The sequence below is a fragment of the Nyctereutes procyonoides genome, unplaced genomic scaffold, assembly GCF_905146905.1.
Source record: "Nyctereutes procyonoides isolate TBG_1078 unplaced genomic scaffold, NYPRO_anot_genome, whole genome shotgun sequence".
Lineage (NCBI taxonomy): Eukaryota > Metazoa > Chordata > Mammalia > Carnivora > Canidae > Nyctereutes > Nyctereutes procyonoides.
The window spans coordinates 12,887,786-12,915,285 of record NW_026575125.1 but is presented as its reverse complement, the minus strand read 5'-3'; the positions used below and the strand labels follow the sequence as shown (position 1 = coordinate 12,915,285).

At 45.6% G+C, this 27,500-nt stretch overlaps 1 protein-coding gene across 4 annotated transcripts in view; it reads left to right on the top strand.

Moving 5' to 3' along the window:
- CTPS2 (CTP synthase 2) overlaps window positions 1-27,500 on the top strand; it is a 112,184-nt gene that overhangs the window by 26,328 nt on the left and 58,356 nt on the right. For all 4 annotated transcript variants that reach the window (XM_055338938.1, XM_055338937.1, XM_055338936.1 and 1 more), the window contains exons 8-13: window positions 2,518-2,669; window positions 6,983-7,115; window positions 9,730-9,818; window positions 10,969-11,063; window positions 13,049-13,111; window positions 13,217-13,260. In XM_055338938.1, coding sequence (XP_055194913.1) covers window positions 2,518-2,669; window positions 6,983-7,115; window positions 9,730-9,818; window positions 10,969-11,063; window positions 13,049-13,111; window positions 13,217-13,260 — 576 coding nt within the window. The remainder of the gene's footprint in view (window positions 1-2,517; window positions 2,670-6,982; window positions 7,116-9,729; window positions 9,819-10,968; window positions 11,064-13,048; window positions 13,112-13,216; window positions 13,261-27,500) is intronic.

Genomic DNA, 27,500 nt, shown 5'->3' with positions numbered 1-27,500 from the left:
TGCAGGGCTTTCCACCTGGGGATCTGAAAGCTTTTTCTTTTTTCTTTCATTCTCTTATCTGTCTCTTGTTTGCAATAAGGTTTAGTTGTAAGGGATCAGAGCTGGCTGTAGTTTAAAAAGCGATATGAATGGTGCTCAGGAAAAGGGTGAGGTTTGGCAGAAACCTTTTTTTTCCAGATTAGCCCTGGGTTCTTTGAAGCCTAGAAACCATCTCCTTGGGTTTCTGTATCTCTGGAGGCAGTCTAGTGCACAGGCTCCTGCCTCCTGCCTGAGGCTTCAGGGTCGGCACACGAGTCTGAACTCTTGTGAAAAATGTGATGATAGCAAGTTTAAAGGACTCTCCTGTATTTGTAATGTCATTAAGCCACTTTAGGTTTTTTTCCTGTTTTTTTTTTTGTGTCCTTCCTATTGGTAAATAGGACTTTGTGTCTGTATTATATAAATATAACCTGGTTACTGAAATGGAAGGAGGATACAGTTTTCAGAGTTGGATTATTGAGAGCTCTGGGAAGGGAAGAATGCAAATTTCTGACCATCCAGAGCCTGTTTTCGATAGAACTAGAGATTCCAGAGAACGTTCTATCCCAGCAGTCCACAGGTTAGTTTATTAGTCATTTTTCAGCGTGTTGTTTTTTTCTAATGTGAATTAATGCTCCCGTTTCTTGGTTCCTGGTGAACCTGCATTTAAAGATCTTCTCTAGTTTCCTGAGGAAGGGATGGAGGGTAAGAGACGTCTGTATGGATGTGGTCATTACCATGACATTTGAAAAAAATCTCTCTGGCCTGGAGGATAAATGAGTAAATAGTTCCACATTCCATGTCTTCCACTGTGGGAGTTTGGGCTGCCCAGAGATTTAGTTTTAATCTGTAGTTGGTCTGGAGCTCATATCAGTGACATCTTGGCACTTTGAATTGCTTTGGTGTATGCAGAGTGAGGCACAATAGTCCTAAGCATTAGGTTGGTAATGTTCAAACAGCTTAGGAACCCTTGGGTGGATTTGGCTATGGATTTGGGAAGATGGAACACAGAGTTAGCGAACATTTCTTGGCATTGATTTAGAATGTGGCAGATCCTTAAATGCCTGCCAGTAGTCCCTTGGATATACTTGAGAGGGTGGTGAAAGCTTGTTAGGGTGAATGTGAAAAACAACCATACCACCTGGCATTTAAAGGAGCTGTTCTGGGATCCCTGGGTGGCGCAGCGGTTTGGCGCCTGCCTTTGGCCCAGAGCGCGATCCTGGAGACCCTGGATCGAATCCCACATCGGGCTCCCGGTGCATGGAGCCTGCTTCTCCCTCTGTCTATGTCTCTGCCTCTCTTTCGTTCTCTCTCTGTGACTATCATAAATAAATAAAAATTTAAAAAAAAAAAAAAAAAAAAAAGGAGCTGTTCTCCTTTAACAGGTGTAATTAATTTGGGTTCAGTGTGTGTTTGAAAATATATCCAAATGAAGGGGACTTAGAAGGTGATACCTTGGGCCGTGTGTCTTGGACATTGACACATAAAGCATCCATGTTTCAACACCAATTCTCTGACTCCAGCTGGGGTCCTGCAATTCAACTCTGACACTAACTACTTGGAATGAGCATCAAACTCCGCAAATTTGAGGGCCGAGTTCTTTATAAGACTGCCCTCCGCATCAGGCACCAGCCACAAGTTTCCACTGTTCTAAGCCACCTACATTTCTGCCTGGCTAACTACAAATTTGGGGCTTCCAATAATCCCTTCGGGTTCGGTAATTCTCTAGAATGACTCATGGAACTCAAGAAAATGTTATACTTACTATTACCATTTTATTATAAGGAGTGCAAATGAACAGCCAGATAAAGAGATGTATAGGGCAAGACCTGGGAGGTCCCAAGCTCAGGAGCTTTTGTCCTCATGGAGTCAGGCTGTGCCACCCTCCTGGTACATTTATAAATTTATCAACCAGAACACTCGCCTGAGTCTTGGTGTCCAGAGATTTTTTTTATGGGGCTTTCACTATCTAGGCATGATTGAGTAAACCATTGGTCAAGTGACTGAACTCGTTCTCTAACCCCCTTATTATCCTTGGAGGTCAGGTGCCTGAAAGTTCCAGTCTAACTTTGTTGGATTTTCTGGTGACCAGTTCCCATCCTGAAGCCGCCTAGGGCCCACCATAGGTCGCCTCATTAGCATAACAAAGATACCTCTGTCACTCAGGAATTTCTAGAGATTTTTGAAGCTTTGTGCCAGGAATTGAGAACAAAGACCAGATTCTCTCTATTCATGTATGTATAGAGATATATTAAATAAGTCCTACCACAGCATTCATGTTTCTAGAGTTGGAATAATGAGTTCAAAGAGTTTTATAATTGGGTCAAACTAAGCTTGTGTTAATTCTACCTCTTGTTTGGGTCACTGGGCTTTTGGTTTTCTTCAGTCAGTAGAAATGAACTACCATTGTCTCTCGAGTTTTGGTTCATTCTTGAACTCATTCTTGTGGCATATCTGAGGCATGTCATTTAAATATGGTGTTTTATCATCATTAATCAGGTCATATGTATCCATGATGTTTCATCCACATATCGAGTGCCAGTGCTTTTGGAGGAACAAGGCATTGTTAAATATTTTAAAGAGAGATTGGATCTGCCCATTGGTGATTCTGCAAGTAATTTGCTTTTCAAGTGGAGAAATATGGCTGACAGGTATGTGAAAGGAATTACTAATGTAGTCTTTAATAATTCTTGGGTTTGGAATAAGGATTGAGACATACCTTAAGTATACCTATGTCACATTCAACTTTCTGTATGTATATGTTTTGGTCTGGATTTATCTAAAGCTTTATTTTTTTATTTTTTATTTTTTTTTAAATTATTTATTTATTCATGATAGAGAGAGAGAGAGAGAGAGAGAGAGAGAGGCAGAGACACAGGCAGAGGGAGAAGCAGGCTTCATGCCGGGAGCCCGATGGGGGACTCAATCCCCAGACTCCAGGACTCCAGGATCATGCCCTGGGCCAAAGGCAGGTGCTGAACCGCTGAGCCCCTAAAGGGGCTTTAGGATCCCCTAAAGCTTTAACACATTGGTGGAGTGTTTTGCTGTATTCTTTGAAGATTCTGCGGCTTTTGATTTTGTTCTACTTAAATGAAAGTGAGTTGAAGGAATTTGGATTCTGGAATGATTTTTTAAAATTCTGGAAGTATTTTGATTGGTTTATTTCTCAGTTTCTGAGTATTTTATTATTTAAAAAATATTTATTTATTTGAGAGAGAGAGATAGTGAGAGAGCTTTTGGGAGGGTGAAGCAGGCTCCTCACTGAGCAGGCAGCATGACGTGGAGCTCAATCCCAGGACTCCAAGATTATGACCTGAGCTGAAAGTAGACACTCAACTGACTGAGCCACCCAGGTGCCCCGAGTTTCTGATATTTTAAATAGGTTTAAATGTCACAGGTTTTTGCTGTTTTTTTTTTTTAAGTTTATTATTATTATTATTATTTTTAGATTTTATTTATTCATTCATGAGAAACACAGAGAGAGAGAGAGAGGCAGAGACACAGGCAGAGGGAGAAGCAGGCTCTATGCAGGGAGCCCAATGTGGGACTTGATCCCGGGACCGTGGGATCACGCCCTGAGCCGAAGGCAGATGCTCAACCACTGAGCCACCCAGGCGTCCCTTTAAGTTTATGTATTTTTTAGTAGTGTCTACACCCAATGTGGGGCTTGAACTCACGACCCTGAGATCAAGAGCCGCATGCTCTTCTAAGCCAGCCACGCGCCCTTGTAGTACTTGTTTTTTTTAGGTTTGGCTAACATTTCCTAAAGGAAATTCCCTTGAATGAAAGGTTTAGGCTCTGACATTATTGCTTCATCCTGCAGTTATTAACTGTCAGCATTGTTATTAAAACCTCAGACAGGTTCTAGCTTTAAGACCACGATATTAATTTTAGCAAGGTTTGTCTTATTTGAAGTCATGTGGAAATTAAATTCTTGTCACCTATTTTCTCTTACTAAATGTAGACAAAGGCATAACTCCATAAAGTCCCAACTGCCTGGCTTTTTGTGCAGCTTAGGTACGGGCAGCAGTTACAAACATGGGCTCCGGTGTTGCTAAAGAATAGATCTCATCACAAGTTCTCATCATAAGAAAAAAAAATTAGATGTTAATGGATGGATGTTAATTAGACTTAATTGTGGTGATCATTTCATAATACATACAAATATTGAATCATTATGTCATATACCTGAAACTGATAATATTTTATGTCACGTGTATCTCAATAAAAAAAAAAAAGTAAGCTCTGGCATCAGACACACTGGACTGAGATCTCAGCTTCGCCTCTCACTAGCTGTGTGAGTTTGGGTGGATTACCCAGCCTCTCTGGACCTGTTCTCCCATCCATATATAACAGGGGATACATTGTGATAATTATGAGAGAAAACATGAGACCTTAATCTCCATGGGGCGCTGAATATTGGTTACTGAAGATGGTAAGAATAATTAAAGTGGTTTGATGGTGACAAAATCACTGACCTTGGTAGACGATCAATAGACTGAAGTGCTCTTGCCCTGTCACTTCAAAATTTAGAAAGTGTTTAAGAATTTTCTATGGCAAGTAATATCAGGAGCAAAGTGCAGTTTCTGAATTTAGGTAGTGTCCTGCATGATGTTATAGTTAAGCTCCTGCCCTCCAGAATGCTTAAGGAGTCAGTTGCTTTGGAGGAATTTTCTGAGTAGCTTGGTGCTGATCTTGAAATTTTAATATTTCATTCCTTTGATTGGAAGTAGCTCTAAATTATACTCTATGCTTCTGTGCTTCTTAAAGCCAGTGTTTGGTTTTCATGTTCGTTTCTTTGGCTGCTGTAACAAATGACCACAAACTGGGTGGCATCAAATAGCAGAAATGTATTCTCTCCCAGTTGTGGAGGTCGGAAGTTCAAAATGAAGGCATCAGCAGGATTGGTTTCTTCCGGAGGCTCTGAGGGAGAAACCGGTCCAGCTTCTGGGGCTGCTGGCAATCCTTGGTGTCCCGTTTCTGCCTCTGTCATTGCATGGCCTTCTCTATGTCTCTTCTCTTTTCTCTTTCTCTCTTTTTTCCCCTCCTCTTCTTTTCTTGTATAAGGATGCTTGTCTTTGGATATAGGGCTCAACCTAATCCAAGATGATCTCATCTCGAGATCCTTAATTGTGTCCACAAAGATCCTTCTTCCAAATATCGTTACATCCACAGATTCTGGGGGACATATGTTTTGAGGGGTTGCTATTCAGCTCACTGCAGTCTTCAAGCAAAAGGATATTGAGCATCGGTCCTTCATGGTGATGTTGGTTTATTGGTAATGACAGTATGTACTGTGCTCTCACTACAGCCTGTAGAGAGATACAGGAAGGCAGAGGTCAAAGGGCAGCCTTGTTCGTGGAGGTCTGGTGCTGTTCAGAAGCCAGGGGTCCCTGGTGGAATTGGATGGCAGAGCTCACCTGGGACCCCAGGCCAAAGTGGGGACAGCTCAACTCACTGGGGACCTGCCTATGGGGTGGGCCTGCGAAGCAGCAAAGCGGCTGGCCCCTCACACCCAGCTGATGGCCAGCTGGAGAGCATGTGAGAGCTTGGCTGGTGTGGACAGGGCCCGGTGAGCCTAGCCTGTAGGCCCGAGAGGGAAAGAGAGCGTGCAGGAACCTGTCTTCCTGGGACATGTGGGCCAGTAGACTCACCTGTTTCACCTGGCTGCCAAGTGACTCCTCTTCCCCTGATAGACCAGACTAGGTGAGTAGGAGGGAGTGATGGGGAGGACCCCAGTCCTGCTTCCTTCCCGGGAGCAGAACTGACATTCCTCCTTCAGTGGAGGAGTGAGAATAGGGGTTAAGAACTCAGCCCAGCTGGTGTGCTCAGATGTTGTGATCGCCAGTTCTCCAGGGTCAAACCTGGCACGGGGAGTGCTTCCCTCTGACAATGTATCAGAATCTTGCCTTGATACCAACTTGCTTTGTCATCTGTGTCTTTTATGTAGAGATAGGGTGAAGCATGGGCAGCCACACAATCTCCAGAGCGACATAAAATTCAGTAGCAAGCTAAAGGTTTAGCAGCCTTCTCTGAGGGGCTTCAGTCACCTTCCTAGAAAGTCACCTTTACTGTCACTTTTAACTTCTTAGCTTCTTATGCATTCTTCTCCTTCCAGCCTATTTGCAATTATATTTGTCTGTCACATTTTGCAGATGTTGGTATGAAAGAGATTCCTGCTCACAGTAAGGTGTTTGGGGGATGGTTTGGTTTTTTTTATTTATTTTATTTTTTTATTTTTATTTTTTTGGGGGGGATGGTTTGCTTCCAGGCCCTAAAACATCTTCAGCCCCAAGATGATGTTTCTACATAGTACCAGACCAGACCATTTTCGTGTTCGTTATTCAGAATTCCTAGCCAAAGCAACAGTAAACATGGTGTCTTTAGTGGTAAACTGTGATTGAGCATCTTATTCAGATTGGAATTTTCTCGTAAAAATGATCTAAATGTCTCTGAGTGACATTCTTTGGGCATGCCATGAATAACCTGCCTTTGTGGGCCAGCTGGGACTGTAACCATGTTTAATGTAGACAGTTTGAATGCATTTTCTTATATAATGTCACCTTACAAACTTAATATTGAAATGTTTCCTGTTGACATTCAGAATGAATTTTCTTATACAATGTCACCTTATCAACGAAGTTAAGGACAGCTCATGTTTATGAGATAAGGAGAGTTTTTATTTTTAATGCTTTTAACTGTTTCTTTGATACACTTTACTTGGATTTATATCCGTGCCTGCTTAGTAAGCCAACGTTGAGGTTGCTTATGAGTTTTCAATCTAATGACACACAGATTTTCATTCACTGGGGGTGGAGTGGGTATTTGAGTCAAGCACATCAAGTTCGAGGCTCATCTGCTCTTAAGGTTTTAAAAAGTGCCTTGGGATAAGAACAATGGCTGTCATTATATTTGTGATGTTATATTACATGCATATAACCTTTAAGCATGCCTTTCATCTCAGGTACGAAAGGTTGCAGAAAATGTGCTCCATAGCTTTGGTTGGCAAATACACCAAGCTCAGCGACTGCTATGCCTCCGTGTTCAAAGCCCTGGAACATTCAGCCTTGGCCATCAACCACAAGTTGAATCTGATGGTGAGCCCCGGCTGGTCTTCCTCATATTTCAGTTATTCACTGTGATATCTCATGTTTCAGAGGCAAGTTGGGTTGAAGGAGCCCCAAGACTGCTGCCAGGATTGATGTCACCAGGAGGACTTACAGTACTTAGTATACAGCAGGATTTGTGGCTAAGATTTAGTACAGTGAATGGTTACAGAGCAAAGTCAGCAAAGGAAAAAGGTGTATGGGATGAAGTCTGGAGGACTTCATGTATATACTTTGAGTATATTCTTTGTCTTTGTTAGATATAGAAATAGTACATGCTCAACGTGGGAAATTGAAACAAAGCATCATGTAAAATACAGAAAGCGGAAGATACCTCCTCCCTGAAATCCTATTTCTCTGTTGCACCTGTCCTTCCCAGTTTGATACATATCTTTCTAGACATATATGTTATATTAAATGATATTCTATGCAGGTATACCATGATTTGAGCAAGCCTTATTATATTTTTAAAAAATATTTTATTTATTTATTCATGAGAGATGCAGAGAGAGAGGCAGAAACATAGGCAGAGAGAGAAGCACGCTCCCTGCAGAGAGCCCGTTGTGGGACTCCACCCCAGGACCCCGGGATCACGCCCTGAGCCAAAGGCAGATGCTCAACCGCTGAGCCACCCAGGCGTCCAGCAAGCCTTATTATCTTGATTTAAATGGTGAAATCTTTATGTAATGAGCAAAAAGATACATGTATATGTCTAAGAAATTTACTAACTTCCGACTTAGGACCTATCTGACTTTTCTCTCACCTTTCTAGCCTCCTCCTACTGTAATCACTTTTTTAAAAAAGATTTGCTTTAATTAATTAATTAATTAATTAATTTATTTATTTATTTATTTTTGAGAGATAGAGAGCATGGGGGAAGGGGTAGAGGGAAAGAAAGAGAATCTCCAGCAGATTCCCTATTGAGCATGGAGCTGGACATGGGGCTTGATCTCATGACCATGAGATCATATCTGAGCTGAAATCAAGAGCCCAGCACTTAACCTACTGAGCCACCCAGGCGCCCCTGTAATTACTTTTTATTTGTGGCTTTCCAAGGAATACTTCACTTCTTGCTCTTCCCACTCCTTCACGCCCCCCCACCCCTTGTAGAAAAAAGAAAACAGCAATAGTAAAATTATTAGATTACAAATTTTATAAAGCCTTTAAAATTTTGTATGTTAGATATATTCAGATAGTAATTTTTAAAAAAGATTTTACTTATTCATGAGAGACAAAGAGAGAGAGAGAGGCAGAGACATAGGCAGAGAGGCAGGCTCCATGCAGGGAGCCCAACGTGGGACTCGATCCCAGGTCTCCAGGACCACGCCCTGGGCCGAAGGCAGGCGCTAAACTACTGAGCCACCCAAGGATCCCTCAGATAGTAATTTTTACAAAATAAATACTAAAATAATATAGGTGTATGGGGACTGTTACGTACATAGGAGTCATTGTACATGATTTTTCAGTAGACAGAATTTGTTGACGTTGGCTTCCACAAAGTACTATTTGAATCATGGTCTTGTCATATTCTTTTTAGACCGCTTTTTTTCTGTGTTTACCTCGCCTGGCTATGTGGAGCAGCTTCCTGACCGGTTTGCCCTCTTCCCTCCATTCTGTACATCATAGTGCCGTGATCCTTCTAAAATTAAAATCCCTCTTTGTTCTCTCTGTTCCTTTTTAAAAAAATTTTTTAAAGATTTTATTTATTTATTAATGAGTGACAGAGAGAGAGAGAGAGAGGCAGAGACACAGGCAGAGGGAGAAGCAGGCTCCACGCAGGGAGCCGGGATCACACCCCAGACTGCAGGTGGTGCTAAACCGCTGCGCCACCGGGGCTGCCCACTTAAAAAAAATTTTTTTAAAAGACTTTATCCATTTATTCATGAGAGATGCAGAGAGAGAGGCAGAGACACAGGCAGAAGGAGGAGCAGGCTCCATGAAGGGAGCCTGATGTGGGACTCGATCCTGTGACCCAGGGATCATGTCCCGAGCTAAAGGCAGATGCTCAACCGCTGAGCTACCCAGGCATCCCTGTTCTCTCTGTTCCTAAAGACTTTCCAATGGCTTCAAATGTAAACTCTCTGTGGGTGGAGTCTGTTTTGAGGGCCCCAGAGTGACCACCGCTTTGTCTCTTCCCTCTGAGGTTTCATACAAGCTGTTCCTTTGCCTCCCTTCCCCGCTGTGACTCTGACACAGCTCCCCCTCCAGCCTCCCAACGTGCACGCACATGCTCATCCTCGAGGGCTGAGCTTCTCGGACATCGCCTCCCTAAAGACCTTCCCCGAAGATGCTCCTTCCCATCTTTCCTGCAGTGTCTAGATCTAGCTTACGTGTGGCTCCTACTTATTTCCACAGCATTCTCTTTGCCCATCATAGCCACTATCACGCTGTGGTGTGCGTGCCTGTTTATTTGGGTCTGTAGTCTTCCTGGAAAATTATAAGAACCCCAAGACAGAGATTGTGGTTTCCTATCCTAAGTGACCAGTGTAATGTTTGCATAATAAGTAGTCACTGAATAGTTGGGACATAGTGTTAGATGCCTCGAGTATTTTTGAGTATCTACTTTTCTTAAATGTTCCTTTAATCTACTGGATTGTTTTTTTAGTACATAGACTCCATTGATCTGGAGCAGACCACCGAAACTGAGGACCCTGTGAAATTCCATGAAGCTTGGCAGAAGCTCTGCAAAGCTGAGTGAGTGCCGAGGACTGTCCATACCAGTTATGAGAATACCACTGTGCTTTTTCTGTAACAATTTGATTTACCCCAATTCCTAATTTGTGTGTGTTTTTGAAAGGTTGGTTGTCTGTCATACTCTAGGTCATTAAGGGGGATCACACTGTAGCCTCACCTCACTTTCTTTGAAATGTGCCACATTCATGTTCGTGGAATGTGCATAGGAAATGGGTTTTATTTCAGGGGAGGATGGAGATCCTGTATTGGGGAGAAAGTGTGTTGCTTCTACTGAAATATGCAGAAATAGATCTTACATATGCAAAATTAAAATACAAGGATGACAATTCTTCTTTCTTGGTTATATTTTCTTTTTTACATCATTTGATTCTAGGTTTTATTTTATAAATAATCAACAGAACTTTTGGGGGCAACACTGTACTGTGAGGGTAGCATGACCCTCCCAGTTAGCTCTTGAATTCTTGTCTTGTTCAATGAGTGTTTGCCAGAAGGTCTTCTGAGTGTCTCCTAGCCAAGAGACTTTCATGTGCGGCTATTTAATTAGCAATTGAAAGCTTCGGCTGATTTTACCAGTTTAACTCTTTCTGATTATGCAAGAGGTCTTAACATCTTTCTAATAGTGTTTTTAAAAGAACCTTAATCTTTTTTTATTCAGATAATTCTCTCAGTGGCATTTTTAAAAAAGATTTTATTTATTTATTCATGAGAAACACACAGAGAGAGGCAGGGGCACAGGCAGAGGGAGAAGCAGGCTCCCTGTGGGGAGCCCGATGTGGGACTCGATCCCAGGACCCTGGATCACGACCTGAGCTAAAGGCAGACGCTCAACCGCTGAGCCACCCCAGCATCCTTCTCAGTGGTATTTTTAATTCACTTAGTTTCTCAGTCACTATGCTCACATACCACAGAGACCTATCAAAAAATAAATATATCAAAGTCAGTTGTGAAAAATTATTGCCTCTTCTTCATGACATTGGGAGGAGTTCAGGATGTAAAATCACGTGATCGATTCTGAAACTAGACCTCAAGCATATTCTCTAGCAGTGATGCCAAGCATTGGACTGGGGATCAGTAAGCATGAGGGGCTGAAAATGAGAGTTTTAAAAGCAAAAACAATGTCAAATTCACCCTCGTCTTGTATTGATTGCAGTGGCGTTCTTGTGCCAGGAGGCTTCGGAATCCGAGGAACATTGGGGAAACTCCAGGCCATTTCTTGGGCCCGGGCAAAGAAGATACCTTTCCTGGGTAAAACTCATGTTTATGCATCCTAACTATGAGTTTATTAGACTGTTGATATCTAGTAGGGGTAACATTTCTTAGGGTTTCCTAACATGAAGGGTGTGAAGTTGGATTTGAATATTTCGGTGCCAAATAGTCTGCCATAGGGGTCAGCAAACTATGTTCTGCAGGCCATCCTGGTTCATGGCCTGTTTTTGTAAATAAGATTTTATTGGAGTAAAGCACGCCAATGTGTTTACATACCATCCGCGGCTGCTTTTAGAGTACAATGGCAGAGTTTGAGACCAGCAGGCTGGAAAGCCTAAAATCTTTACTGTCTGGCCCTATATAGCGAAGGTTGTTGACCTGGGAGAACTTACCACTGTTCTGGTTGGGTAGCAAGAGGCTGGGAGAAGTCGCTGCGTACACCTGCCCTTGCCTTCCCCCGTTTTCACTCAGATCCATCTTTTCACCACTTTGAGCTAGAAAAGACCATCCTATGTCACAGAAGAGCTCTGCTAAAATTTGGTAGAGCCGGGTCTTTTTAATGCCTTTGTTCAAATTTTATTGATTGATTGATTGATTTAAAGATTTTATTTATTTATTTATTCATGAGAGAGAGAGAGAGAGAGGCAGAGACAAAGGCAGAGGGAGAAGCAGGCTCCCTGTGGGGATCCTGATGCAGGACTCAATTCCAAGACCCCGAGATCACGACCCAAGCCAGAGGCAGACACTTAACCACCGAGCCACCCAGGTGCCCCATGTGTTTGTTCAAATTGCAAAGCATGGGTTGTGGATGAGTGAAACCACATGAAAGGGCCCCTCAATGGGGTAAAGGCAACTCTGCAGGTGGGGATTGGGGCAGGGGCAGGGGTGTGGGAAGGGGTGTGGGGAGGGAAGTGGGGAGAGGCTGTGTTTTGCCCTCTGCGTGGCTGTACTGGTGGGCTTATGAGTGAGGGGACTGGCTTCCGTGCCTTTTACAGTATCTGCACACTATATTCATTTTCCCCACTGCCTCCTGTCCTTTGAATGGCTTCCTTCATGGTCTCCACTTGGGATCCATTTTCAAAAGAGAAGCCAGGAGTAGTTCGATGCCTTGCTCCCTTGCTTTGTTGTAGCCCTCATCTGGCCACTATCTTCTTCTGAGGTCATCTTGTTTGGTTTTTGTCTAAACGCGCTTAGTGTTCTTCAGATAGTTTCCACCGTATAGAATGGTTTGCAGCTCTTCAGCTTTCTCTTTTAACACCACATCCCTTTCTGCTTTAGCCATATAGAACTTTCAGAAGTGTCTCCCTGCACCCCTGCAAAGCACTGAGCCGTTTCACGCTCACCAACTTTTGCTCTAGTGTGCCAAGTATATGGTTGCTCTTCTCTGATGAGTTCCTCGTATAGCTTAGATATGTTTATAAAAGCATCTGGAATGCTCCTTGGCCTTTGTTTCGCGGAGAGAATCGGTGGATGTGGAGGTGGGGGGAGGGCCCATCCCTGTGGCAGCGGGCTTGGGGCTACGCAGGTGTTTGCTTTCTGGTTCAGTTCCATCCTGCCACCGAGCTGTCCATGGCGCTCAGACCTGCGTGGAGAGGCCCGCCCCCCACCCCCACACCGCTGCTGCCCCCCAGCAGCCTGGCACACACTTCCAGCTCCTTAGATCCCAGTCTGCTGGCCAGCCTGAGGTTGCCCTCTGAGGAGAGGGCATGTGAAGTCCACCTCTTGAGTCGGGATGTTGTTAGTCTTGGAAGGCACCAGATGCTCTGGGATAGCCCCACAACCCACACATACACTGCAATTTTGGACCTTGCCCTGTCTTCTCTTGCCCTTTCCTGCCCTCAAATTCCTTCTTCCTCAAGTCCCGGGAATGGGGGAGAGTCGAATCCCCTCACCTGCCTCTGCCACAGAGGTTCGGAGTGCGGAGGGTCCAGCTGTTAACCCGGCAGGCAGTCTTGCCCTCTCGGAATGTTACGAAGTAATACAGAGTATGTTCATTTGCTTTATATATATGTTTTTTCGAATAGGAGTTTGCCTCGGGATGCAACTGGCAGTGATAGAGTTTGCAAGAAACTGCCTTAACTTGAAAGGTAGGCCTGCTGTTTGCTAATACCCTTTTATTAAACAAATTCTCATTACTTCAAATATTTTTCAGCAATACTGGTGAATGATTGACCTCATTTCTTAATCTTCAGATGCTGATTCCACGGAATTTGAGCCAAATGCCCGTGTTCCTGTGGTAAGTGGTTTGTTTATCTGTCTGGGCTGGGTCATTGTCATTTTGTTTCTGGCTCTGTCCTTACAATGTCAGGACATTTGGGGCTCCTGGATGGCTCCGTGATTGAGCATCTGCCTTTGGCTCAGGTCGTTATCCTGGGGTCCTGGGATCGAGTCCTGCATCGGGCTCCCCACAGGGAGCCTGCTTCTCCCTCTGCCTGTGTCTCTGCCTGTCTCTGTGTGTCTCTCATGAATAAATAGATAAAATCTTTCAACAAAAACCCCATCAGGACATTTTGAATTAGATGTGATTTTATTATTATTATTCCTACTGCTACTTTTACTTTTATGTCAAACTGCTGTGCTCTCAATAGTCCCTCTTGTCAGCTGTGCCTTGAAGAAACACGCAGTCCAGGTCTGATCTCTCTTTGTAGCAGTTTTCAGGCATAGTGTTAAGGAAAGGATGAAATCCACTGTGACAACAATTTATAACAGCTAATACAAATAAACGGGCTGTCCTGTCTCTAGACTCATCCCGTGTCCACCTGGTCTCCACAGTAGCAGTCATCTGCCTTTCTAAAATGAAGGTGATGACTTTCCTTGCACTGCTCATCTTCCACTTATTTTTTTTCCTATAAAATATTCAGTACAAGGTTCTTGGCTGGGACTGAAGGCCACTGTGCTCTGTCACCCGTGGCTTTGCTACATCAGTCCCCCATATTCATGGGGAATACATGCCAAGACTCTCAGTATATGCCTGAAACTGTGGATGGTACCCAGCCCAATATATACTCTATGTAATTCAAGTGGAGGTGTCCCCATCCCTCCCACGCTGGGGTCTATGTTTGGACAATCTGAAGGATGTTTTTAGATGTATCCTGAGATTCCCTATACTTGAGATGTCCCACCTTCCTGCAACCTTCCTTTCCATGGAATTTCAATGAAACCAGTGAAGAATTTAATTTAAAAAGTATACCAAACCTGATGATTAACAACTTCCTTGGAAGCCTATCCTGACCTCCGTTCTTTCCTTGCCTCTACCTTCTGTGCTTCATAACTACCCACTCTGTCAGAGTGCCTGCCTCACCATTGTGATCGCTTTTTTAAGTTTATTTATTATTTATTTTACTAATTTCTACACTCAACGTGGGACTAGAACTCACGACCCTGATCAAGAGTTGCATGCTCTTCCTACTGAGCCAGCTAGGCACCCTGTGGTCACCTTTTTTTTTTTTTTTTTAAAGATTTAATTTATTTATTTGAGAGAGAGAGAGCTGGTAAGCATGTGAGCAGGGGGAGGGGCACAGTGAGAGGGAGAAGCAGGCTCCCCATTGAGCAGGGAGCCCTACAAGGGGCTCAATCCCAGGACTTCGGGATCAAGACCTGAGCCGAAGGCAGATGCTTAACAGACTGAGCCACCCAGGCTCTCCCCTTGATCGCTTTTTAAAACAGTTTTATTGAGATATAATTTATATACCATAAAATTTAGCCAATCGAAATGCATAATTCAATGGCTTTTAGTATATTCACAGATCTGTGAGACTGTAATCCCAATCAATTTGAGACCATTCTCCTTACCTCAAAAGGAACCTCACACCCCTTAGCTGACACTGCCAACATACTCTCACCCATAGCCCTAGGCAACCATTAATCTGTTTTGTGTCTCTATAGATTTGCCTATTCTGGACGTTTAGCATAAATGGCCTCATACAATATGTGGCCTTTCCTTTTTTTTTTTTTTTAAATTTTTATTTATGATAGTCACACACACACACACACAGAGAGGGAGAGGGGGGCAGAGACACAGGAAGAGGGAGAAGCAGGCTCCATGCACCGGGAGCCCGACGTGGGATTCGATCCCGGGTCTCCAGGATTGCGCCCTGGGCCAAAGGCAGGCGCGAAACCGCTGCGCCACCCAGGGATCCCCAATATGTGGCCTTTCCTAACTGACTTCTTTCACTTACTATAATGTTGTCAAGGTCTGTGTATGTTATAGCATCTATCAGTACTTTGTTTCTTTTTATTGCTGAATAATATTCCATTATATTATAACAGATTTTATTAATCTGTTCATCCATTGATGGACATTTAGGTTCTTTCCACTTTTTGACTGAATAATGCTGCTGTGGCCATTGGTATATAAGTTGTGATGTGGACATGTTTTCATTTCATTTGGGTATATACACCTAGTGTTGGACCCTGGCTCACGGGTGCCAACATGGCCCGGTGGACGCCCCAGAGACCCAGACCCCAGACAGGCAGATGCAATTAGCAAGAGGGTTTATTGAACGTTTGCGCAAACGGGCTCTCCGCCTCCGAGGAGGAAAAGAGCCCCGATTAGCAATTACAGGGATCTTTTAAAAGGCAAAAGGAAAGAAACCGCCTAAAGACAAAAGAACCGCGGGAGTCGCGTAGCATCCAGGTTGATTTTGGGGAGGGTCAACATGAACCTATTCAGGGACATTCCAGTCAGGGTGTGTGTGGGGGGAAACGGTTTTCTTATTGTAAACAGAATGCTTTTAGTTGCTAAAATTTCAGGAAGACGCCTGGATGGGCTGCCTCTGGGTTAGGGCTGGCCCTACTTACAAGGGGGGAGGTTTCTTCATTCCCTCCTCTTGTTTGGGCTGATTTTAACCTTAAAATCTTAGGGAACATTTATTTCTTCAGTTTGGAGGGCCCGACATTGCTGAGTTAATACCAGAGCTTGGGTAATAGACAATCTTTCTCGGATGAGCTGGAGCAGCCGGTTGAGGACGTGGGGGCCGAAAGTTAGCAGCAGGAGCAGGATAACTAGAGGGCCCAGAATGGTAGAGATTAGGGTGGTCAACCAGGGAGACTGATTAAACCAGCTTTCAAACCAGCCCTGCTGGGCCTCCCGGTCCCTTTGTCTTTTATTTAACCTTTCCCTGAGTCTGGCCATGGAGTCTCTGATGACTCCAGAATGGTCTGCATAGAAACAGCATTCCTCTCCCAGGGCCGCACACAGTCCTCCCTCTTTCAGGAATAGTCAATCCAAGCCTCTCCTGTTGTGAAGTGCTACTTCTGAGAGTGAGGGGAGGGACTGTTCTAGCTTAGAAACGGACTGCGCTAGTGTCCGTGGATCCTCATCTACAGCTGTTTGGAGTTCTAGATAACGTCGTGAGCCCTGGATCAGAGCAGCTGCGCCAGTACCCACCCCAGCAGCGACCCCTAGTCCCAACATAACGGCTAAGGTTAGGGAGACAGGTTCGCGCTGAAACGGGTGGGATGTTTATCATACTGATTTTCTAGAGTTTCAGCAGGGTGATAGAACACCCTGGGTATGATCTGCACCATGACACAGAAGTCGTTTGAGCTATTTAGAACCTTAGCCGACACACAGGGGGTGAGGCCTTTGTTGCATGCCCACCAAGTTCCCGGCTGGGGCCCCAGGTAAGAATCAGTCCCCAAAATCGGGGTGGTAGTGTTGCAGAGTCTCTGGTAGCCCCGGGGGGGGGGGTGTTCCTATGCAGGTTCCCTGTCCTGTAACTTCTGTAACGGTGAATTGTGGTTGGGAGTCGGGTGTGCATCCCTGAGTGCTAGTGAAGTTATTATAGGTCCCTGAAGTAGCAATTCCCTCATAATAAGGGGGGGTGGTGCAAGGCAGAGCCAGCAGGATTTAGTTACATCGGGGCTGGTTTGATTAAGGGCCAGGAATGCCCCTATGATAAGATTAAACAGTCGTTGTCCCATCTCGGGTGACAACCGAGGGGTTGGAGTGACCGCGAAGTTAGTGGGTGCGGCACTCCCTGCGGCTAGGGCCGGGGCAGCTCTTTGTTCCCCGAGGACCGCGTTAGGCCCGATCGCCACGGGGTCTGGGGATTCTATTTTTAGTTTAATTCTGAATATAAAACCATCATCTGTTCTTTCTTTGTATAACCTGAGTCCCCACGTATATCCATTGGCCCAGTAAGTAGCCCTTTTTCCGGGCTCCGTGAAGGATATCCGTAGGGGATGACACCACCCTTGGCAGGGCCCATAATTAAGGGTTTTCCAGTTGCTAAATGTCGGGTGAGTATAGTTAGCCTTGACAGTGATATAATCCCAGGAGGAGGAGGGCCTCCATTCTGTATCCCCCGTAGTTTCGCACCCCCAATTTTTACAATAGAAGTATTCCCCTCCTCCACAGGTGGGATTTAGCCTGCGATCTCTGTGGTGCCCGGGACAGACATAAAAGGGAAGAGTGCTTAGCATGGCCCTTCTGTCAGGCGTGCCACATCCTCCCCATGGGTCTAATCCCAGTCGCCCTGGAGGGCTTTCCTGGTTAGGGGCTCTAGAGGTGTCGAAGTATCCCTCTAGGTCCCATGGGCTAGGGGCCCCTATGGTTAGCTTGCATAGGTCAGGATATAGGTCAGGCCACCAGGTTCCCACGGGGGCGGTCTTAGTTATAGACCAGACCTCGTCACCCCCAGACGTTAGTACCTGCCAGGTTAACCTTTTGAGGGCATGAGGGTCACCTTTGGCGGAGGTGAAGAGCGCTAGGAGAGGTAGGAATATAACAACTGTCATTCAACAATTTTTGAAAGTCTTATCTTGAGCGGGTTTTGGGTGCGGTGGAGCTTCCATTGGAGTGGCTCGTACCGGTCCGTCCTGGCTGGCGTCAGCGGTGCTCGTTGATGGGGCGCGCTTGACGTGTGAGGCGTGGACCCAAGCAGCAATGCCGTCTACCTTTAAGGCGGTTGGGGTGGTCAGTAGTACAGTATATGGGCCCTTCCAGCGGGGCTCAAGCGTCCTGGACTGATGTCTCCTGACGTAGACGGAGTCCCCGATCTGGAACGGGTGTGGGCCGGTTGTGTCTCCGGGGTGGTAGACAGCCGCAAGGGGTTTCCAGATCTGGTGCTGGATAATCTGGAGCGCCTTTAGCCTGTCCTGTAAACCGGGAGTGTTAGCAAGAGGGTCAAGAGCAGAATCTAGTAAGTCCGTTACTGGTGGGGGACCTCCATAGAGAATCTCGTAAGGAGTTAGCCCATGGCACGCGGGGGTGTTCCGGACTCGGAACAGAACCATAGGGAGGAGTTGGACCCAGTCTCTAGTGCCAGTCTCCAATGTCAATTTAGTTAGGGTCTCTTTAATTGTTCTATTCATTCTTTCTACCTGACCTGAGCTCTGGGGTCTGTATGCACAATGTAATTTCCAATTTATCCCCAGTAATCTGGCCACCAACTGACTTACCTGGGAGACGAAGGCGGGGCCGTTGTTCGACCCTATTACCTTGGGCAGTCCAAACCGGGGGAAAATTTCTTCCAGGATTTTCTTGACAACCACCTGGGCGGTTTCTCGCTTGGTGGGGAATGCTTCTGTCCAGCCTGAAAAGGTATCTATAAACACTAGGAGGTACTTCTTACCATATTTACCTGGCTTGATTTCAGTGAAGTCTACTTCCCAATTAGTTCCGGGTCTTTCTCCCCTCATCCTGGTTCCCTCAGGCATCTTGAGGTGTTTGGTATTTACCTTAGCACAAGGTACACAAGGGTCTGTTACCTGTTGGATCAGGGAGGGGAGTTTGGGAATGTAATAGGTCTGACCTTCTCTCCGGAGGAGTGCTTTTAATTTTTTGTGTCCAAGGTGAGTCCATCGGTGGAGGTGAGTCACCAGTTCTTTGGCCCTTTTCTGGGGCAGGACCGTCTTCCCTTGGTGTTTCCAGACCTTCATTTGCTCGTCATATTCTGCCCCTATTTGCTGGATGATATCTAGGTCGCTGTCTGAGTACTCGAGAGAGAGTTGCCCCGGTGTCCGGACAGCCTCTGGTACTTGTAGGGAGAGGGCCTGTGGGCCTAGTGCAGCGGCCCGTGCTGTCTCATCGGCCATCCTGTTCCCCTCTGCTACTGGGTCATTGCCTCGCTGATGCCCAGGACAGTGAATTATACTCAGTTTTCTCGGCAGAAAGAGGGAATGGAGAAGATCTTGTATTTCTTCTCTGTTTTTGATGTTTTTACCTGCTGAGGTTAGGAGACCCCTTCTACGGTATATTTCTCCATGAACATGGGCAGTTGCAAAAGCATATCTGCTGTCAGTATAAATGTTGACCTTTTTGTCCTTAGCCTTTCTTAGGGCCTGAGTTAGGGCTATAAGCTCTGCCCTTTGAGCTGAAGTCCCAGGCTCTAAGGCACTGGCCCAAATGACAGCTTTCCCATCTACCACGGCTGCCCCGGCTTTACGCTCACCATTTCGTAGAAAGCTACTCCCATCGGTGTACCAGGTTGCTTCAGCATCTGGCAAAGGCTGGTCCGTCAAGTCCCCTCTGGTGCCATGGACTTCAGCTAGGATCTGGTGGCAATCATACATTACTAGGGAGGGGGACTCGGTTTCTGGAAGCAAGGTGGCCGGGTTTAGAGATGTAGCCGTTCCAAACTGTATCCGCTCAGAATTCAGTAACATGGCCTGATAATGGGTGACCCCGGCGTTTGAGAGCCATGGATCAGGGGGCTGGCGGATGACTGTCTCTACGGCGTGGGGGGCCACCACAGTGAGGGGTTGGCTAAAAGTCAACTTGTCTGAGTCTTTGACCAGGACTGCCACAGCCGCTATTATTCGGAGACATGGGGGCCATCCTGCAGCCACGCTGTCTAATTTTTTTGAAAAGTATGCCACGGGCCTTTTCCAGGGTCCCAGTTTTTGAGTTAGGACCCCTTTGGCTATTCCATTATGTTCATCAACATATAGCGTAAAAGGCTTGGTTACATCTGGGAGGCTCAGGGCAGGGGCGGTCAATAAGGCCCTTTTTATTTTGTCAAAAGCCAGTTGGTGCTCCTTTCCCCAGTGGTAGGGGGTGTTGGATTTCGTGAGAGGATATAGGGGAGCCGCCATCTCCGCAAACCCGGGTATCCAGAGGCGGCAGAACCCAGCACTGCCGAGGAACTCTCGTAGTCCTTTGGCATTAGTGGGTGCTGGGATCAGGGCTACAGCCTTTTTGCGGCTCTCCGTCAGCCACCTCTGGCCTCCTTCCAGGAGATATCCCAGATAGGTCACTTGTCTCTGGCCTATTTGGGCCTTTTTGGCGGAGGCCCTATACCCCAGGTCTCCCAGTCTCTCAAGCAGGGCCCCCATACCTTTTACACAATCCTGTTCTGTCCTAGCCACCAGGAGCAAATCATCCACGTACTGCAGGAGGACGAGGTCCGGATGGCCAACTCGGAAATCTGCCAAATCCCGATGCAAGGCCTCATCGAACAAAGTAGGGGAGTTTTTGAATCCCTGCGGCAGCCTTGTCCAAGTGAGTTGTCCTGAGAATCCCGTCTCAGGATCTTTCCATTCAAAAGCAAAAATAGGCTGGCTTTGAGAGCTTAACCTTAGGCAAAAGAATGCATCTTTTAGATCTAACACCGTATACCAGACATGGCTTGGGGGTAAGGTGCTGAGCAAGTTGTAGGGATTCGGCACCGTGGGATGTATGTCCTCTGTCCTCCAGTTAACCTCTCGTAAATCTTGTACCGGCCGGTAATCTCCTGTGCCGGGTTTTTTTACGGGTAATAGAGGAGTATTCCAGGGCGACTGGCAAGGTATTAAAATGCCCAATTGTAACAGTCTCTGTATATGTGGCCGAATGCCTTCTTTGGCCTCTTTGCTCATTGAATATTGCCGGATCGATATGGGGGTGGCCGAGGGTTTTAAGTTTATAATTATGGGCGGCTGGTTTACAGCTAGTCCCATTCCGGCCATTCAGAATCTAGGGGCTGCACGGACGGTGGAGAGTCCTCGTGCAGCCGGTGTTCATCCTCTAGGCGCAAGGTCAGTACCTGGAGGGGCTGCCCTCCCGCGCCAGTAATAGTGGCCCCTTTTTGCTGAAAATGTATCTGGGCCCCTACTTTTGAAAGAAGGTCTCTGCCTAGGAGAGGGTAAGGGCCGTCTGGGACCAGTAAGAAGGAATGCGTTACTTGCCCAGTGCTCAGGTGGACCTTCCGTTCGGTTGTCCATCGATATAACTTGCCTCCAGTTGCCCCCTGAACCCAGGACGTTTTAGAGCTCAAGGGTCCTTTTGCCTCAGTTAAAACTGAATGTTGAGCTCCCGTATCGACCAGGAAGGTCACCGGCTGTCCCCCCACTTTAAGGGTTATCCGAGGCTCGGGGGGGGGGTTCCTGGCCCTGACACCCCTAATCTTCATCTTCTAGGGACAAAACAGGAATGGGCTTCTTTTTAGGTCCCTGCGTTTGGCCCTTCCTTGGGCAATCTTTAACCCAATGTCCTTTTTCCTTGCAGTAGGCACACTGGTCTCGTTCAACCCGTGGTCCTCTTTTGTCTCCCAGGTCCCTACTCTGTCCTGACTTACTCTGCCCTGAGCCCTGTACTACGGTGGCCAGTATAGCCTTCTATTAACCTCTCCAGAAAACCTGCCGGCGTCTCCTCTTTTCCCTGCACTATAGCACGTACCTTTGCCAAATTGGTGGGGCGACGCCCTGCCCCTTTGAGACCCGCTAGGAGTCCCTGGTGATAGAGACGGAGCCGCTCCCTACCAGCAACAGTGTCGTAGTCCCAGGTCGGGCGAACCAAGGGGAAAACATCCTCAATCTCATTAGGCAGCCGGGTCGGCCTCCCATCCGCCCCCGGGACGTTTTTGCGAGCTTCGAGGTAGACGCGCTGTCTCTCCTCCGTGGTGAGGAGAGTCTGCAGGAGCTGTTGGCGGTCATCCCAGGTCGGCTGATCGAGGTGTCCATTGGGTCCTGGCTGGAAGACCAGGGCCTTCACCTGCAAGATAATATCAATATTAAAAGTTCTGTTCCTGGGCCACCCGACGTTGAAAGCGGCCACTCTGAGGAGCAGAAGGTGACCCATCTTCGTCTTCTGACTTCGACCGAGAGATTGTGTGCCCGGCCGGCGACTTCTTTCCGGTGGTCTAGAGTGAGGCTTAAAGGGGTGGTTACAGTCTGCCCCATGGGTGTAGAGAAGGGGTGAGCGGTGAGGAGGAGGACAGGAGAGGAAGAAAAACACGGAACGAACAGACGCACACGAACGACAGGACTGGCGCGGCAGATTCAGATGGGAGCGGTCGCGAACCACGACCCTCCCCGAAGAGGAGGGAGTGCCGGGGCTCCGTTCCTCTTCCAGACCACTCCGGAGTCCGACTCCGGAGGGGGACCAGGGGTGTCGGGCACGTCTGCCTCCCCCGCTGGTCCAAATACAGAATACAGAGTACAGCGTCCTGCAGGCACAATACAGACCCGGCACAAAACAGACCCGGCCAGTCAGACAAACGGACGAGACAGATATGACATTTAGCGAGCTCGGTCTTACCTCCTGCCGGTTTTAGGATTGAGTCTGGGGCGTCTCAGATCCCGGACGAGCCCCCAAATGTTGGACCCTGGCTCACGGGTGCCAACGTGGCCCGGTGGACGCGACGCAGAGACCCAGACCCCAGACAGGCAGATGCAATTAGCAAGAGGGTTTATTGAACGTTTGCGCAAACGGGCTCTCCGCCTCCGAGGAGGAAAAGAGCCCCGATTAGCAATTACAGGGATCTTTTAAAAGGCAAAAGGAAAGAAACCGCCTAAAGACAAAAGAACCGCGGGAGTCGCATGGCATCCAGGTTGATTTCGGGGAGGGTCAACATGAACCTATTCAGGGACATTCCAATCAGGGTGTGGGGGGGGAAACGGTTTTCTTATTGTAAACAGAATGCTTTTAGTTGCTAAAATTTCAGGAAGACGCCTGGATGGGCTGCCTCTGGGTTAGGGCTGGCCCTACTTACAAGGGGGGAGGTTTCTTCACTAGGAGTAGAATTGTAGGCCATATGGTGACTGTTTAAGCTTTTGAGGAACTGTCCCACTGTTTTCTTTTCTTTTTTTTTTTTTTTTTTGTCCCACTGTTTTCTACAGTGGCTGCAACAACTTATATTCCCACTAGGGTTCCAGTTTCTTCGTATCCTCAACACTTGTTATTGTCTATCTTTTTTTTTTTTTTAAGATTTCCTTTTTAAGGAATCTATACCCAACGTGGGACTCAAACTCACAACCCTGGAATCAAGAGTTACGTGCTCTAATGACTGAGCTACCCAGACGCCCCATTGCTATCTGTCTTTTTGATTATAGCCATCCCCATGGGTGTGAAGTTGTATTTCTTTGTGGCTTTTTTTTTTTTTTAAGATTTTATTTATTTATTCATGAGCAACACAGAGAGAGAAGCAGAGACCTAGGCAGAGGGAGAAGTAGGCTCCATGCAGGGAGCCCAATGTGGGACTCAATCCCAGGACCGGGACCTTGGGATCACGCCCTGAGCCAAAGGCAGATGCTCAACCGCTGAGCCAGCCAGGTGTCCCTCCTTGTGGCTTTGATTTGCATTTCCCTGATAGCTGAGGATATTGAGCATCTTTTCATGTGCTTATTGGCCACTTGTATATCATCTTTGGAGAAATGTCTATTCAGGTCCTTTGCCTGTTTTTAAGTTGGGTTATTTGTCTTTGTATTATTAGGTTGTAAGAGTTCCTTACGTATTCTAAATACAAGTTCCTTATTAGATATATAATTTGCACTATTGACATTTTGGGGCTGGATTATTCTTTGTGGTGGGGCACTATCCTGTGTACTTACTGTAGAATATTCAGGAGCATCCTTGCCCTCGACCCACTAGATGTCAGTAGTACACTCCTCCCAACCCCTAATGGTGACACTAAAAATTCCTCCCAAACATCCCCTGGGGGCACAAGCAAAAAAGCCCTCACTGAGAACCCCTGATTTTTAGAAATCCATTTTTGTTCCTCTCTCCTCTGTCCTATTCCCTCCCTTCCTTTATAGTAGTCATTAATTTTATTTTTCATAGGTTATCTTTCTTTTTTAGATAGGTTACCATTTAAAAAATCTAAGTAAAATATCTACTTGTAACCCCCCTCTCCTCCTAGATAAATGGTAGCATGCTCTGCACATTTTTTTTTTTTGTCTTGCTTTTTTTACTTAACATTATATGCTGGAGATCACTCCATGGAAGGATGTAGAGATATTCTTCACTCCTTTTTTTAGCTTGCAATTCGGACCATAATGAACCATAACTTCCCAGCCAGATGGTACTTCTAAGCCCTATGCTCAGAAGACCTGATACTAGTGAAGAGTTCCTTATGAGGCTTTATTATAAACATATTTCCTGACTAATGGCTGAAATGGCTGTGCAGGCAAATCATGGCTTTTCTTTCCTAAGACAATACTTTGGGATAGGAAGTGATTTTTTTGTGGGGAGGGTGTGTGTGTGTGGGGGGGTGCTAGGAAGGAATTTTACCACTAGGTGCCACTGTTAGATAGCTTTGGCAGGGTTAATTCTTGGCTGACTTCTTTGCACTGTGTGTGTGTGTGTGTGTGTGTGTGTTTGTGTGTGTGTGTGTGTGAGAGAGAGAGAGAGAGAGAGAGAGAGAGAGAACCATTCTACTCACACATGTATTTATTTCCTTTTAAACAAATACATTGGCTAGCATGCTTGAGACACTGTGCCTCCTTGCTTTTTGTACTGATCACTCCCTGTCGGGACACAGGGAACTTCCCCGTGCCTCCCATCATTTATTTTACCAGTCTCATACTGATGAATATTTAGGTTGTGTACATTATTTTGCTACTTTAAATCATGTTGCAAATTAGTATCCGTGTACATATGTCCTTGTGCCCCTGCATGCACACTTCTATGGGATGAGTTCCTAGAAGGGGAATTACTAAGTCTGAGGATCTGTGCATTTTGCATTTTGATAGCTTCTATACTCATAAGTGAGATGGGAACAATAAAACCTAATTGCTACTGAACATCTTTATGGCCTGCGATCAGTTTGTTAGAGAAAAATAGCCTTGAGAGGCAGCATTTGTGCTGATGGTGAGAAGTCCTATTAAGGAAAAAGGCTAAGGGAATAGAATCACCAGGCAGCAGATACCAGGCAGCCTGGGGAAATTGCTTAAACTTGAGCAAATAACAACGACTTAGAGTGGGTAGTGGTCATTCTGGCCCTTCCAGCTAAAAAAGTAAATAATTTGGAAACCAGGAGCCTACTCTAAGGTATATTTGGTGTTAAAATCTGTTTCATAGGTGTAGAGGATGAAAAATAATTTTTACTCCTCCCTTCTAGGTTCTTGGCTGAGACCCCTCTTTCCCAAAAGATTAACAGAACAAAAACAAAGAAAGCTTAATAACCTGTATACCTCCTGTGTACATGGGAGAAACCCAGGAAAACTGAGTGACTCTTACAAACGGCTTATGCCATCAAGTTAAATAACCTCTCCAGCTAAAAACAAAAGAAGATGTTGGGAGTGGGGTGAGGTTAGCTGGCAAAACACAGTCAACAAAGGTATGATTGTTATGCAGATTTAAATCCACGCTTTCTCCATTCATAATGAGTTTCTAGAGATCTAGTCATCCCCTTCCTGGTACAGAGTTGGAGACACCCTTCCAGATGGAGATTTGTCTTTTACATAGAAATGTTCTTCCAACGGTAAAGACAGGGGCATCCGGGAGAGATATCTAAGAGGAGGTATCTCTTATCCACATAAAAGGAGAAATAGGGCAGCCCCGGTGACGCAGCGGTTTAGTGCCGCCTGCAGCCCAGGGTGTGATCCTGGAGACCCGGGATCGAGTCCTACATCAGTCTCCCTGCATGGAGCCTGCTTCTCCCTCTGCCTGTGTCTCTGCCTCTCTCTCTCTAGCTGTGTCTCTATGAATAAATAAGTAAAATCTTACAAAAAAAAGAGAGAAATAGATTTTTCTCTAAGAATGAAGGTAGACTCTGAGAGTACTAGGAGAGCGTGAATAGAATTTATTTTATTGTGCCATTTCTCTGCTTAATCCATAAGGTGAAACAGAAGGCTCTGGGAATTTGCAGGATATTTAGGGTTCTTAAAGGTTTTTTTTTTTTTTTAAGATTTTATTTATTTATTCATGAGAGACACAGAGAGGCAGAGACACAGGCAGAGAGGGAAGCAGGCTCCATGTAGGAAGCCCCATGTGGGACTCGATCCCGGGACTCTGGGACTATGCTCTGAGCTGAAGGCAGGCGCTCAACTGCTGAGTCACCCAGGCATCCCCGAATATTTAGGGTTCTATTAGCGAGTCTGATTTTTTGGCTTGCTTCAGAGTGGGTTTACCTGCTTTCTAGACAAGGCTTGCCAGGAACACAGCTGTAGGTGACTTGCATTCTGACTCTGTATCAATCACATGGCTGCTGACGACACCCTTGACCTTGAATTTGGCTTCAGATCTCCAGTTCATGTGAAGGATAGTTCCCCGCATTGTATACTTTATATGTAGAATATTTTGGGGTTTTGGGACATATATAGGAAGAATGATCTCAATCCAATATTTAGGTATGTGGCTATGCTTCACTTTTAGCATTGCTTTTCTCTTTATTGAAAATAGTAACAGGGGATCCCTGGGTGGCTCAGCGGTTTAGCCTTCTGCCCAGGGCATGATTCTGGAGTCCCGGGATCAAGTCCCACATTGGGTTCCCTGCATGGAGCCTGCTTCTCCCTCTGCCTGTATCTCTGCCTCTCTCTCTTTCTCATGGATAAGTAAATGAAATCTTAAAAAAAAAAAAAAAAAAAAAAAAAGAAAGAAAATAGTAACTGAAAAACCCTGTATTTATGTAAGATATAACACTCAAGGAAAGCAAAATCCGTGTTCCACCTTCATACACATCAGTACACACGTGTACATTTGGATCATAGTATTGGTAAAGAAAAGTGAGAAATTTGAAGCACTTTACGCAGATGCAAATGGGCCTTGGAAGTTGTGATATTTGATACTATTTCAATTTTAGTTATTCTAGATATGACTTCTTTTTTACCACTTTTTGATCCAGGGATTTTCAAAGTGAAAATTAATTTCACATCCGACAGTGGATTTGTGGAATAGTTATATATAATTAAAAGTCGATTCAGGTGAAGAGTAATTTCTGTTATACATTAAGCATAATTAATGCATAACATTTTGCTACCTCTAGTTGAAGCTCTGTTTGAAATATTTTTTCTTCCATGTTATTTTTCAGCAACTTTATATGGAAAGCAAATTAAGAGGCATTAAAACAAACCAGACAGCCACTTAGAGTAACCTTTCAGGTGACTTTTTATTACTTTGAGACTGCTTGGCATTTAGAACATTGAGCATCTCCCAACTAACAAACAAAATGATCTCATAGAAGTCATTTGTAGCTTCATTTAGGCTAAAGAACTTTTCTTCCCATCAAAGCAGCTGTGAAGAAGATAGCTATACTATGGGTAAAATAGCCTTTTATGGACCAGTTTGGGAGCCGAATAGTCATTTAATCCTGTCTCTGTGGGGGCGGTAGGTTC